General features: G+C 43.1%; 1 protein-coding gene across 2 annotated transcripts in view; it reads right to left on the minus strand.

The window, feature by feature from the left end:
* Nucleotides 1-865: 865 nt before the first annotated feature.
* The window catches only part of ANKRD10 (ankyrin repeat domain 10), a 32,944-nt gene continuing 19,971 nt past the window's right edge, over nucleotides 866-13,838 (minus strand). For both annotated transcript variants that reach the window (XM_026008904.2, XM_072761025.1), the window contains 2 exons: nucleotides 5,657-5,752; nucleotides 866-2,463 (listed from right to left, as the gene is read on the minus strand). In XM_026008904.2, coding sequence (XP_025864689.2) covers nucleotides 1,988-2,463; nucleotides 5,657-5,752 — 572 coding nt within the window. In that variant the 3' untranslated portion in view covers nucleotides 866-1,987. The remainder of the gene's footprint in view (nucleotides 2,464-5,656; nucleotides 5,753-13,838) is intronic.

Consider the following 13,838-nt stretch of genomic DNA (forward strand, 5'->3'; position numbering starts at 1 on the left):
TGAATGTTTGATCCTTAGTGCATCTTAAGAGATTCCCATAAAGTTTCTTGGCAAATATTAACTCACTATGCAGTCTCTGAAATACATTCAAGACTAGTCCAAGCAGGAGATGGCACTGAGTCTCATCTCTCTTGCAGACAAGAGCAACTTGTGTGGCTTCTCAGAGCAGTTTCTCAGAAATGTGGCCAAGGCCATCTGGGTTCAGAGCTCGATTACTGATGCCTCTTATGGGCACGTATTAGGCGGCAGTGACGCGGCAACAAGTGTATTCATTCAGGCTTCTGTTTTCAGTCTCTAGTACTTTCTGTGACACTTCCAAAGCCTAATATTCCCTCATTTTGGTCTGTTAAGCTTTATAATAAGTTTTGCCTAAAGAATCTAGTGCTTTAAATAACATAACGAAGGCATGCCAGAATGAATCTTTTGTTGCCATTTACTAACCATAACTTACAGTTTTAAAAGTCTTACGTTCAGCAGTGTCTGCTGGCCCAAAGTTTAGTAAATTATGGCTGTTGACATTTATGAAAATAAGCATGCAGAGACAATGCTGCTAGCTGAAAGCAGTTTATACCCCCCCAAGAGAAAAGTATCCATAGGACTAGAGTATGTCTATTAATAAATCAAAAGTGACCAGAAATTACAGGGGCAGTGCCTGTGTCTCTGCCTCTCTGTGCCATAAATAAATAAATAAATAAATAAATAAATAAATAAATAAATAAATAAATAACAGGGGGCAGGATCAGAGGAGTAAAGTAAAATTTTACAAGTAAAATAACAGGCAATACTCCACTTGTACCTCCCTTCCTGCCCCTGCATGGACGCTCCTACCTCCTATCCTGGAAAGAAAGCACAGCCTGGGCACAAATCGAGTGTGAGACTTTTTTAATTCAATTTGTAAAGTACAGTTTAAAAACACGTTAGTAGCACTCAGAACATTGGCTTGTTCATTTGACATTTTCTCTATCTTCACCAATTTTTATTACAAAAATCAGAAAAGTAAAAATTCATTACAATATTTGCACAGTGTAACCACTAGTTGCCTAAACAAAAGCTAATTTCTATAAAAACATAAACTTAGTGCAGTTTTATTAAGAGAGATCCAAAATTCTCTCAGTGGACTGGATATACATAGTGGTATACATTTTAAAGCAGAAAACCCCAAAAAACAAAAACAAGGAAAAGAAGAAAATATAAGTCAAAATAGTCAGTTAAATATTCTGACCCAACAGTTCCTACAAATAGTAATTTCCACTACGTATAAGGGAAACCATTATCTGTGGTAAAAACCGTAGAGACAAAGCAAGAAATGTGGAATAAAATCACGACAAGCTGGAAGTCAGTCCCAGGTGGCATATGTTTTCAATGAAACCCAGGGCAGGGAGCTACATCATTCCAGGGGCCACTTGTACCCCCCACACCATCATGTGGGCCGGGAGATAAGACTTCACTGCACAGCAAGTTGCAAAGTGTCAATGAAAAGATTTTGAAAAAGACAAATGTTCTTTTTGTCAAGAAATCTTTGTAAGGCTATACTTTGCATAGGGAGATAGCTGTCTTCTGTCATAAAGCCTACAGGACAAAGTAAAAGCAAGCTTTTCAAAATGACTACGTGCAAGGAGTTGAATCTGCAGGCACCTCTCTTACTGCCTCTAATTTATCTCGATCTGATGCAATTTTACTTGACAAAAGGAGAAATGGCATTTTGTGGTGATGGTATTCAAAAGAGAACGCTGAAGCTGGCAGCCAAAAGAATTTGGAAAGAGGCTCGCCATCTCAGAGAAGAAACACCTGTGCAGGAACAGCCCTACTTGTGCATACCACAGGACTCTCAAGGAACTTTTCAAATAAAAGCTTACTTTTCCAGAAAGCTTAAGTATAAAAAAAAGTAGTACAAGTTGTGGCATTCCCTCAAATTGATGCTACATGAGTATTCTGAGTTGGCTACAGGAGGGAGGAGTGTGTCCAGACCCAGCCAGGCCATTCGTCTCTATGAGCCATGGTAGAGGTGCATGGCCCCCAGGATGGCACTGCCGTGTCTCTCTACGCCCTTGACGGAGCTGGGCTGCTCCACCACACTATGAAGCTCAGGGATGCTTTCAGCAGTGTCCCCAAACCCATGGTAATGCCCGTAGTGCAGATTCTCCTCAATGTCCTCCACCCAGGAAGGTCTACTAGCTACGCAGCTACTGGGGCTCCCATTCAGGTGCAGAGAGCCACACATCTCAGCGTTAGCACTCATGGTCTTTTCTGGTTCCTCGGTACCGTTAACACAAACAGAACCCTGGCTACTTGGAAAAGGCCGTCCTGGAACTAATCCATTGCTAATTCCATTAGATTCTGATAAGCACTGGTCATTCGGGCTCTCCGTTGCATTGAGCTGTGTCGCAGAGGGGAAGTCCAAATGTCCATTGATGACACATCCATTTGTCAGTGTATCCGACATGGAGCTACTGTTTTTCATATCTGCATTAAGAAATACACCTGTCACCAAAATTCAGAACCAGAGGGGGAAGAGAGACTAATGTTTCATCGCTGCTACAATTTTAAAGGATTTATTTAGCTTCTCTTGTTTTTTGTTTTTTGTTTTTTTAAGCAAACCAGTTCCTTTTCTGGAAGTAAAAAACTGTGCATAGGCAGATTTAAAAATAGAACCCAACAGCAGCATTTTCCCCGTAAGACAGGAAACATTTATGACTTTCAGGAGCACCTATACTGACAACTATGCGGCATGAAAAATACCAACAGTCCCAGAAAGCTGTCAGAAAAACCCGAAGAGCAAAAACGTGCTCTCCTCTTAAGACTATGTTCAGGAAGAAGTTTTAAAAATCACCCATGAAAAAGTCCAGCAGAACAAAGTGTGAGGTCTTCCACAGAGTTAAGATAAAAACCCCACACCTCTCCAGCTCTTAAGAAAAGGGAGAAGGATAGGTAGCCCCTGACACGGGGTCCAGGGAGGCACGTGGACGCCGAAGTTCAGCTATTAGCGGCATTCGTGCGGCCCGACTGGGAGCCCTATGCCTTCTCACGCGGGCCGCCTGGGGCCAGCAGCACAATGGCACCAGCTCTGGGACAGTCTTCTGAGTTTTCAAGGACAGTGACTACCATGTCCGAGGCGCACCTGATTAGGCTACATTAAAAATCACTTATGTTGGAAAAATGTTGCTTGTTTAATCTGTGTATGTGGACATCCGTCAAGAGGAGGATGTCTTATGGGGGGAAGAAAGGGGTGATCACAACACACCTGGGCCCATGGAGACAGCGATCACAAGGTATCTTTCTGTATAAGGAAACCTGGGGTTCACTATTCATGTTCACAGGAATTCACACAACAGTACAAAGGATGATTGAGAATTATGTCTTGCTTGGTAAAACGGAATTTTATCTCATGTTCTGCGCTGTTAAAGCAAGGTATGATATTAAATACAGAAGAGGGAGTCCCATGACCGATGAAATGAGGACATGTTTCTGCACCCCAATCACCCTGACACACAGTGTGGCCCTCCCCCGGAAGGGCTTACTTTCCGCGTCACCATCTATGTGCCTCTGATTTGCACTTGGACATAGGTTTCTGTGTGTCCCGCAAATCTTCCTGCCAACAAAAAATCACGGCTTGTTCAATGAACAAAAACACCTTCTACACATTCCATTAATCATCCATTTTTCTGTCAACTTAAGTGATAATCATAGTTTAATAGCTGCTATAAATTCTTCAGAGGATAAGGGATTATTTTTTTTTCCAAATTAAAGGACAGCTCTTCTATTGAGTTAAAATTCAAGGCTCGAGAACAAGTAGTTCAAGAACCAAACATGAAGCAGAATAGAAAAGAAACACTTCTATCAATTTTTTCTCAAAAATAAAGCATCAACAATGTTTCCTGGGTGGTAAAATTCATAACTGTGATGGTAACTTTGACAGTTATTAAGACAAATAATCATATACTATTAATAGACATAGAAATGACATTCCCAGAGGATTGGACCTGGAAAAGTCCAGGAGCATGGCCTCAGGAACCGGAGTTACCTAGACTCCGTTTCCATTTCGCTTTCACTGTGTGTGTTTGTGTGAGTGTGGTTTCTCATTAGTGCTCAGGGGTGTGAGCTAGTGTTGTTACATAATCTCAAAATCAAGGCTATTTGATAACCTCATGTTGTTATGGAAAAATTTAATAAGACTGAGCATGAGAATGGCGGGCATCCTAGAGACTGGCTATGCCATGACCCCACCTGGCTGGGACTGCGACCTGCCGGTTGCCTCCAGCACCATCCTCATTCCTGGCCCCAGGTGCTGGCAGGGCCCATGCTCCTGTGCACCACCTGCCCCCAGGAGTTTAGCACATTTTGTGCACACAGGCGGACACTGTTGTACATGAGGTGACAGGAAATGTGGTACCTCTTATAGAGGATGAGCTGGGCTTGAAATAAAAGTGTGTCCTTTTCAATGTGATGTCCAAGCTCACTATTAAATTTAGCCTGAAAACACAGGGAATGCTTGAAGATTAAAGAATGATTACTTCTGCCTTTTTAAAAGCAGGTAGCAATGTCGTGTATTTTTGAAAAGCTTTGAGTTTTATCATTGGTCTTTAGCCAAAATCTTTAAATGTACTATCTAATCAGAATTTCCCTTAGAAAACCTACCATTGAATTATTTGGCAAAAAGACAACTCCACCTGTAACAACCCTGTAGCTTCTAGAAAGATGTACACATTTTCCTTTCATTTTAGTAAATAGAATGATTTTTTTTCATGTATGTCTGGGAAACATGATGCATAATCTCTTATCCCAGTGAAGAATTTAGCATAGAGACATTATAATAAAACCTTAAAAAAAAAAACCAGTACCTATTTCTATATATATTAACACAGTAAGAAAATGGCTAAGATGTTTTCGCGGTCACCTAAAGAAAAGAATGACAGAGAAAAGTGTTAACTCAAAGGAAAAGTCTTCAGAGATTCTAAATGCTAAGAGAAACAGAGCCTTTGACTTTCAACACTGAAGATGACTACCAGCTGTTTGAGTATATGAACACTACGAGCATGTAAAACGTGTCTCGTGAGACGCGGTGCTCTGCGTTCGGCCAGACTCGGAGCCGATGCCTCAGAAACCACAGAGACCGGGAGGGCGTGCGAGAGGCTCCACGCAGACGAGACTGGCCACGTGTCAGGACTACAGCACTCCCCAGTCCTCCGGGCCTGCAGCAAGTCATCCTTCTTGCTGCGCGCCACGCTGGAACTCCCAGCAGGAGAGGTCTCTCTGGTGTATTCACCCAAAGGTCATATGTCAGAAAAGTAAGCATGCGAAACCTCATTGAAATTAAACAAGGCACGTTAAGCAGAAGCTTCAAACCAAAATAGGAAGATTGCACTTCAACTTTTCATATTTATAGAATACACCCAAAACACATATCACTGTATCTACAAACTTGCCCACGATATGCAAACCGTAGTATGACATTCTTTAAAACGCCGACAGCAGTGCAAACGTCGGGAGAGCTTATGTTAGAAATAATACGCATACTGGTTCTTGCAACGACAAGGGGTCTGCATTGCCGAAACAGTATATATTTCTATTTCTTTGGGTCCAACAGAACCCCCCTCCTGCCGTTTGGCGTCTTCGACCATGGGGCTGCCGTGGCTAACAGAGAACTGTCCACTCCCACCTGTGACAGCAGCAAACTCTCTGTCGATCAGCATTTTGTCAGCTTCATCTTCCACATCGCTGTTCCCCAGCGGCATGCAGGGACCCAGACTCTGAGCTGCATAGAACACAAAGGCAAGTTTAAACCCCAGCACCCACAAGCTTTTAAGACAGCCGATTGTCACTCCTTTCTCCTCAGGAGCAACTAATGCTCCTGAACCATCAAGACAACTTAATAATCAGATTACTAACACATTAAGTGCACTCCCAGAAAACATACTTTCCACAATAAAACATACTTCCTGAAGCGTGCAGTTTCAATGAGAAGTCATGGGATTTTGGACACTTATACTTGATGGCACAAATTCTCCTTTATGGTTATTGCTTGGACAAAATAACACAGACAACCCAGAGAGGTTTCTAAATATGATTTTAGGTTCAGAGTACTCTGTTATGCGCCCAAATGTTCCTTCAGTTGTTTCTCGTAAAGAAATAATAATACAATTCTTGAATAACATGAATACCATTAAAACTATCCTCAAATTAAAAAAAAACACTAACTTCAGTAGCAGAAAATAAGGTAAAAGCCAAGATTCAATGCTGTCCTGGAGAGGTGCAGGCCCGTGTACCAAGGGATAACTCTGGAAACAAGCATTAAAGTCTTCGTTCTGAGGTCTTTAGAGTTGAGGTTGTATTTTCACATTCCTCAAAATATGATCATTTTTTATGAATGTTACAGAGAAACAAACATGCACATTTAATCCTTCCTGCAAGAATCACATTCGCTGTGTGGAAACATGACCCTGTGCACTTTTCTTAGGAATCTCCCCTTCTCCGAGCAGCCACTCCCACTTGACAGAGCTTTCTAGTTTTAATAAGCATACGCTATCACAAAAATGGACTCCCACATCATGTCCATGTCTTGCTTTTCTTCATCTACCATGGCATAAATGCAGCGTGTCAGCTAAGTTCAAAAGAATCTTTTAAGTTGACTAATAACCCACTGTATGCTGCATTATAACTTACCCCCACAAGACTCCCCACCACGGTCTGGCTTTTCTTTCCCATTGTGAATATCATAATCAACATCCTTATAAACACACCTTTCTGTACATTTCCGGTTCTTTACTCAGCTCAAATATTGAGAATTATTTCTGGGTCAAGGGATATATAGAACACAAATAACAACTTTTGGTGCTATATCTTTCCAATAAACATTTAAAAACAGACATGAACTCTGCAGCTTTAATTACTTCTAATTTTAGAGGCATGAGTTATTTTTGATATACGTAAGAGGAATGAGTGTGCCAGTTCCAGACTATTATTAAGCCTCACCCCAAACTATTGAGACCAAAGCTAATAATGTATGGTCTTAATGAAAGAGAAGCACAAATTCTGGATTAGTATGTGGGAGAAACAGAAACAGGACGGTGTGATTCGTGTAGCTGGTCTGCACAGGTACCAGGCCAAAAGCACTCTACAAGACAGGTGCTTTTAAGCCAGAGGCATTAAGTCATGGATTTCAGTCTTTCCCTCTCAGAGCTCTCCTGATTCCTCCACATCAGTGGAGGGCAAGGCGCTAGCTTCACTGCGAACCATGTACTTTCAATGAGTCGTGGCAAATAGGCTGCTGTAAGGAGGGGTGGGAGGGAGCACTCTGGGTGCCAGCTGACGAAGTCCTCATCATCTTCAGAGAAAGCCCAGTCATTTCAGAGATGAGGTGCCTCAGTCAGCATGGGGTCAGGTTCTCCTCCTTTTTCTCCTCTGCCTGGTAAGCCAGGCAGGTAATTGGGTAGTTTGCGGAGAAGTGGCACACTAGCATGGCAAAGCCACAGGTGCCTCTGTGAACAGAAAGGGAGACTCACTCCATTGGGATACAACACAGCTTTCAGATTTCATACTTGTAAGATGCCAGTGTTCCCCGGAGAAGGTGACAACTAGGCTAATGTGCAACTTCACATCTCTGAAAAGTAAAGGTTAAAAAACACCAAAAAGACAGAGGACAAATACAAAAGTGCTTCATGAGAGCAGAGGAATTTATATTCTCATCCCCTAAGCCCAGTGCCTAGAAGTGTGCCCGTGTCCACAGATGAAGCCCTCTCTCTAGCCTGAAAAGGTACAAACACAGAAAGCAGACAAAAGCTGAGTAACTAGAATAATCAGCAATAAAATCAGGAGGATCACCTCCAGCTAAGTCTGCCTACAAAGTGGACTGGAAACGAGGGCAGACCTGCCACTAGGGGGCCAGAAGAGCTGGTGACCAAGGACTTTGGAGCCATTGGAGGAGCCAGGGCACAAGGCTGTTGTCTTACAGCGTGAAGGACTCCCTTCAGGAGACCCATGCAGCGCACCAGGAACTAACCCAGACCTCTCCATCTCATAGATGGTCGTTAATGCTGGTAGTTCCTCATTAACAGAACAGGATAAAGAAGAAAGAGACTGAAGGCTTTATATTAGTAGTCAGGATTCTCTTTTAACGTGGGAAGCATATGCCAACGTGGTCAGCCCAGCATTTTCTTTCTCTAGAGATAGGCCCTCTTTGTAGTGCATTGTTGCCCTAAAAGATCTGCAAAGGGGGACACCTGGGTGGCTCAGCATTGTTTGATCCCAGGTTCTAGGGATGGAGTCCTGCATCGGGCTCCCTGTGAGGAGCCTGTTTCTCCCTCTGTGTCTCTGCTTCTCTCTGTGTCTCTCATGAATAAAATAAAATAAAAATCTTAAAAAAAAAAATCTGTAGAAGTTTTTGACTCCTTGGCCATAATCTGGCAGCCCCGGAACCTTGTGTAATTTTAGCACCTGTATATAGGGAGTGCTTAATTATCCAGATGGAGGTATTAAAAGTGCCAATTTACTTTTTAAAACTGTATTTTATATGCCATGAGATTAATATTGGCCTCTGAGAATTTTAAGAACATTGGATCCAACCTTTCTCCCACACATACCCATACATCTTTGCCAAAGGAACCACTGAAATATTCCACACTGCATCTGAGAAAGGTGATCTCACAGTCCAGAAAAACAAAATGTCTTCTTTCCAAGTTACCAATTTTGATACCATTTACACTTTGGAAAAGAAGCACCTTCCCTTCCCATCTTCCTATTGTTCAAAGGAAAACTTATTTTAGCTAAAACGAAAAATCACAGAACATTTTGTTAAAAAAATGTGCTTACCTTTTACTTGGCCAAAGCAGGCATTTGTTGAGGAGATGAGATTCTAGAACACATTAGATGCTGAATATGGATGACAGAAAACTGCCTGGGACTGGCTCAAAATAAACCCTCCCAGCTTCCTTCCTACAGAGGCAATGTTGCAACCAAGTGTGACCACTGTCTGAACACAAAAATCTGCATTTGTACTTTCATCTAAGATCCTTAAAACCAATTTTTAGTAAGATTCTAAAACTGCATATTTTATTTTAAGACCAAGTAGTCCGAAGACATGGGAGAGGTAGGACTTCACTTCTGGAAGCCAGATGACACATTACAGAGGCTGTGCCATCAGGAAGGTACACACTTACTGTACAATGGGCATGCCACTTGTGCTGACATGCAGAACATGTATACAAAAACATTTACTTTTTAAAAGTGAATCTTACACCCAACATGGGGCTTGAACTCACGACCTGGTGATGAAGGGTTGTAGGCTCTGCCGACAGAGCCAGCCAGGTGCTCCCAAAACAAGATTTCAAATTGCCAAGGACACCTAAAATTTTACCTAGTGCCTATGAAAAATGCTTCATCGGGCTTAACTTTAAAGGCAGAGAACTCTCTTAAAGGCAAAAATCAATCTATCCGGTCACATACATGTAAGATGTAAGTGGGCCAGCTGGCTAGCACGGTGCTAACCCCCCACACATTGTGCACAGAAGCCATCTGACGCGCACACACTGCCAGCAAGTTCACATGATGGACTTCAGCGGGGCTGGGCTCCCGACATGGATTAGTCATCCCCTTCCTTTGTTCATCTTTAGTGTGCCAGTGTGGTGGTGGTGGTGGGGGGGGGGAGGGTCGCAAGTGCTGACCACAACCCTGGAGGGAGGTGGCCAGGGGCCCCAAGTATGCTGACCACCAGGGAAGTCCTCAGTTCCCCTCTAAAAGAGCCGGAAAGGAAATGCCTCCTGGTGGCTTCCCACTGGACTTAATTAGTCAGAACTATTCTTTACTCCACTTACAAAGCACATTTTACCCAAATCACTTTTTAAAGATTCTTTTAAAATCAAAGCACTACCTAAGGCCAGAGTGAAGGTGGTTTCTACCATGAGGTGACCTTTCATAGGACTTGAACTCAGGCCACGGCCCAAGTGCAGCAGGCCTGTGGGTGGGGCACTGGGGATGCCAAGGGCACAGAGCAGCAGCCGTTCTGTTCTGGAGACACAAAAGGGGAGGCGCATAGGATGACTGACTCCCACCATAGCTGTGACACTGCCGAGGACAGATAAGGCTCAAGTTTGAAACCAAGCCAACAGTGGAAATTGAAGAAAGTGCTTGGTTCTTAAGTGTGATTCATTCAGATTCAGAGTAACATGGTGCTAAATCTTCAGGGACTGAGACAAAGCAATGTTATTCCCATGCAGTGTCCTCTTAATCTGGACAAATAGTTAAAACCATTTACTGTACCCAAAGTCAAAGTCACATGTGTGTCTGTAACACACGGAATTAAACTAGAAGGAACTAAATTAGACACTTACTGCTGGGAGGCCCTGGATTTCCTGAATCTCATTCTTTACTTCGACATATCAGTTAACAGGAGTCTCCCTCCTCCTAGGTCAAGGGTGGTCAGGACCGATAGTGCAGTATAGAAAGTGGAGATTCTTTAACAAGTTCATTCTAGGGAAAAGTGTGCTGAGAAACGCCTCACTGCTAATTTCAAACTGAGTCATGCTGCAGACAGCTTTCCTAAAAGGTGTTGTTAGGAATTAAATACCTATGCATTATCTATGAGTCTCTAATATCACTAATACACCTACTTGAGTAAGTAAACCATGACATCAATCTAACAAGAGCCCCAGTGCCGACACAGCCTGCTTCCCTACAGCAACTGTTTCCAATGTCAAACTAGGTCTCTGGCTCAGCCTGTAGCTCACACTACCTCTCCCCACTCAAGACTCTGGGGCTGCCCCCAAGACAATTCCTGATTACACGAGTGAGCTCTATCTCACGGACGGGACCGGCGTTCCTCCCTCATCCTCCCTGGTAATTTGGAGGAGTTTCCAAGGACCACAGACATACAAGTAACTGCACTGTGACTCACACCTGAACCGTCACAGAACAGAGACGTGTCATTCCGATTCGAGCAAACAGTTGATACGTGGGGTGGAGGGGGGCCAGATGAACAAAACCCCATTTTATTTTATTTGTATATTTATCATTTTTAATCAAAATCAAAATCAACCGCTTAAGTAACATCTGGATTTTACTTGATGCTTGAGTTCACGGCCACACAGACTAGGTCTGCTCTGGCAGGAGCGGATAGGACACTGTTGTGGATGGTGGCACAAGGGCCTTTCAAGCAGGACCACACTTGTGGTACAGCCTTCTCCCACAGGGCAGCCTCCAGCCCAGCAGTACAGAGTGAAGCTGAGCTCTTTTCCAAGGGAAAATCATGCCAATTATCTTAAAATATTTGAAAATAGTTTACTGAAAGCAGAGACAGAGGCTACTTTCTGTGAAGAGCAGAAAACTTTCAGACTCAGGATTCCAATGTAAAAAAAGTTAAAAAATAAATTTCACAAGACACACTTTAAAAAGTTGGCTTAGCCAGAAAAACTTCTGGAAAGAACTGCTTTTGTGAACATAAATTGCACACTAAAAACACTAGTGTGACATTTTAAGTTGTACAGAGACAGGCTAGATTTTCATTATTAAGGTCCAAGCCATGCATTGATACAGCCCAGACAGGATTCCTGACCCCTTGTACTGGGGAGGAAGTGAGAGACAATTTTAAACTCTTTTGAGTACTTTCATGTGTGAAGTTATTCAAAAGTATTTTATATGCATGTATCAGGAAAAAAATTCTCTGGCATGAGAACCAAAAACTTACCTACAAAATGAGTAATTCAGAATTAGCAAAAACTTAGACTCACACATTTAAAGAGCAAATCAAAATGAGATGCCAGAAATTAAGTGAAGGTGCACTACAGCAGCAGGTCTTGAAATGCATACTAGAACCCTATCCAAGAATGCAAGTAACAGGCAAACAGTTTCCTTCAGAAAACTCAAGGCAGCTGGGGAAAATCCTGAGTAAGAGGAGACTGCCCCAACCCCCACTCATGGCCTAAGTATGTAATGGTAAAATGGAAAACACTTGCTTTCCCCCAGAGGGAAGGAGCTGGGCAGCGGTGGGCACCTGTCTGTGCTCACAAATATTAACTGACAAACACGCACGCATGCTCCAGGGACCGTGCGGTCACCACCTCCGGTGAGGAGCCCGGATTTCTCCTACAGGCTCTGCATGTGGACAGAGCGAGTGAGCCTTGGGACTGCGGGACTTTAACACCAGGCTCTGGCTGCCTCTTCTGACCTGGCGCCAGGCTGAGCAGTGGGAACAGGCCATTTGGGAAAGCTGCACAGAAGTTTCATGGGCAAAATATCCATCTCTCATGCTGGTCAACCAAAAGGAGTCCTTGTCTGGAGGGAGTAAAATCCCCTCAACCCCTACCTACCTGTAGGATTCTTCAAGTCCAATCTGTGTAGTAATAAGGTTGAGAAACTTAAATTCAAGTTTGAGGAATCCTTGGAAAGTCTTTTTTGGACACTTCAACACTGAGATACTGGTCAACCCCACTGAACTGAAACCTTAAAGAGACTGGTTTTAAATCCTCTTTGGTACACTTCTGAGTCCTTCCTACACTACCAGGTAAGAATTTAAGATCTATGCTATAACACATGTGGACATGGTCACATGCAGGATTCCTACATGAAGGCACAGGGAAGATTCCAGATTAAACCAGGTGCCAAATGGACGAAAAGACACTATTTTTAAAAAGTAGATGCTCTTAAAGGGCTTTTAAAACACATTAGAAAGAAATATATTGGAACATGGTATGAATAACTGACGATGCTGAACAGTACTTCACCATCAAGGACACCCCTTCTGAAGGACAGACATACCTTCACGCTGTTTGTGCTTATGATCATTCTAGCACATACCATTATACGATTTATAAAGGTATAAATTTGGTAAACTATACTTCGTTTGACTTCATACATTCATTCCTACAAAAAAGTCACGAGTTTTTATAGTGACAGTATTTTAAAAAGTAGGTAACACAATTCTATCACCTTTATAGTAACAAGAACCCATTTTCATCTGGATGCAAATGTTAAACTGAAAAGGTACAGCACTGGAAAGAGGATAATGCTGACCCCCATGAAGCGTGGTCACCTGAAACCTCCAGCTCCTCAGCTTTTCCTCATACTATCCTTGTGTAGCCAAGGGCACAACTTTGTACTTATGCTCAGCAAATCCTGTCTGCGCTTGTGATCTCACTCCCACCTCTCAGTGCCCCGGTCTACGTTTGCTCCGTGTTCTCATGAAGGGATTACTTCGTCTCAGGAGGTATCTTACATGCAGGTGTATTTTTTCTCTACACAAAGGGGAGGTGTGTTTTCATCTGAGAGTGACTAGGTGACCCTGTTTTGCAAACTCTGAAGTTATCTGAAGATAAGGTGGGAAAATACTTATCAATAACTTACCTTCGAGACTTATCCTCACGTCACACGGACACCCCAGGTCTTGCTGTGACACACACGCTATACTGTGGGTGTGGAGACCAGCTGAGGCCAGAGCGCAGTGCATGTGGAGCAGCGCAGCCAACCTCTCCCTGCCCAGACGTGAAACTGTGTTTTGCTACCAGACCAGCAATGTTATTATTCATAAGCTCGGGAACATTCACAGGAAACAAACAAAAATCAGGCACAGTGGCAGAATTTTTTAATAGTTATATTTCAAGCAGGTACAAGAAAACGAGAAAAATCTTCCTACTTCATGGCAGAAAACCTGGGTGTGCAGTTATATACACACATTTCCATCTGAGCTGTCAACACAGCCCTCCTGGCCGCTCCCCTTTTGTTAAAGGGCCCATCTTCCAAGTGGCCATACGGGGAAAGTGCCACCACCACTGCACCAGGATCCTCCGGCACAGTACCCAAATGACGGTCTCATCTCGAAGGCGCCTCCAGCCGTAAAAGAGAGCACAAGTTAC

The sequence above is a fragment of the Vulpes vulpes genome, chromosome 6 (assembly GCF_048418805.1).
Source record: "Vulpes vulpes isolate BD-2025 chromosome 6, VulVul3, whole genome shotgun sequence".
NCBI classification, from domain to species: domain Eukaryota; kingdom Metazoa; phylum Chordata; class Mammalia; order Carnivora; family Canidae; genus Vulpes; species Vulpes vulpes.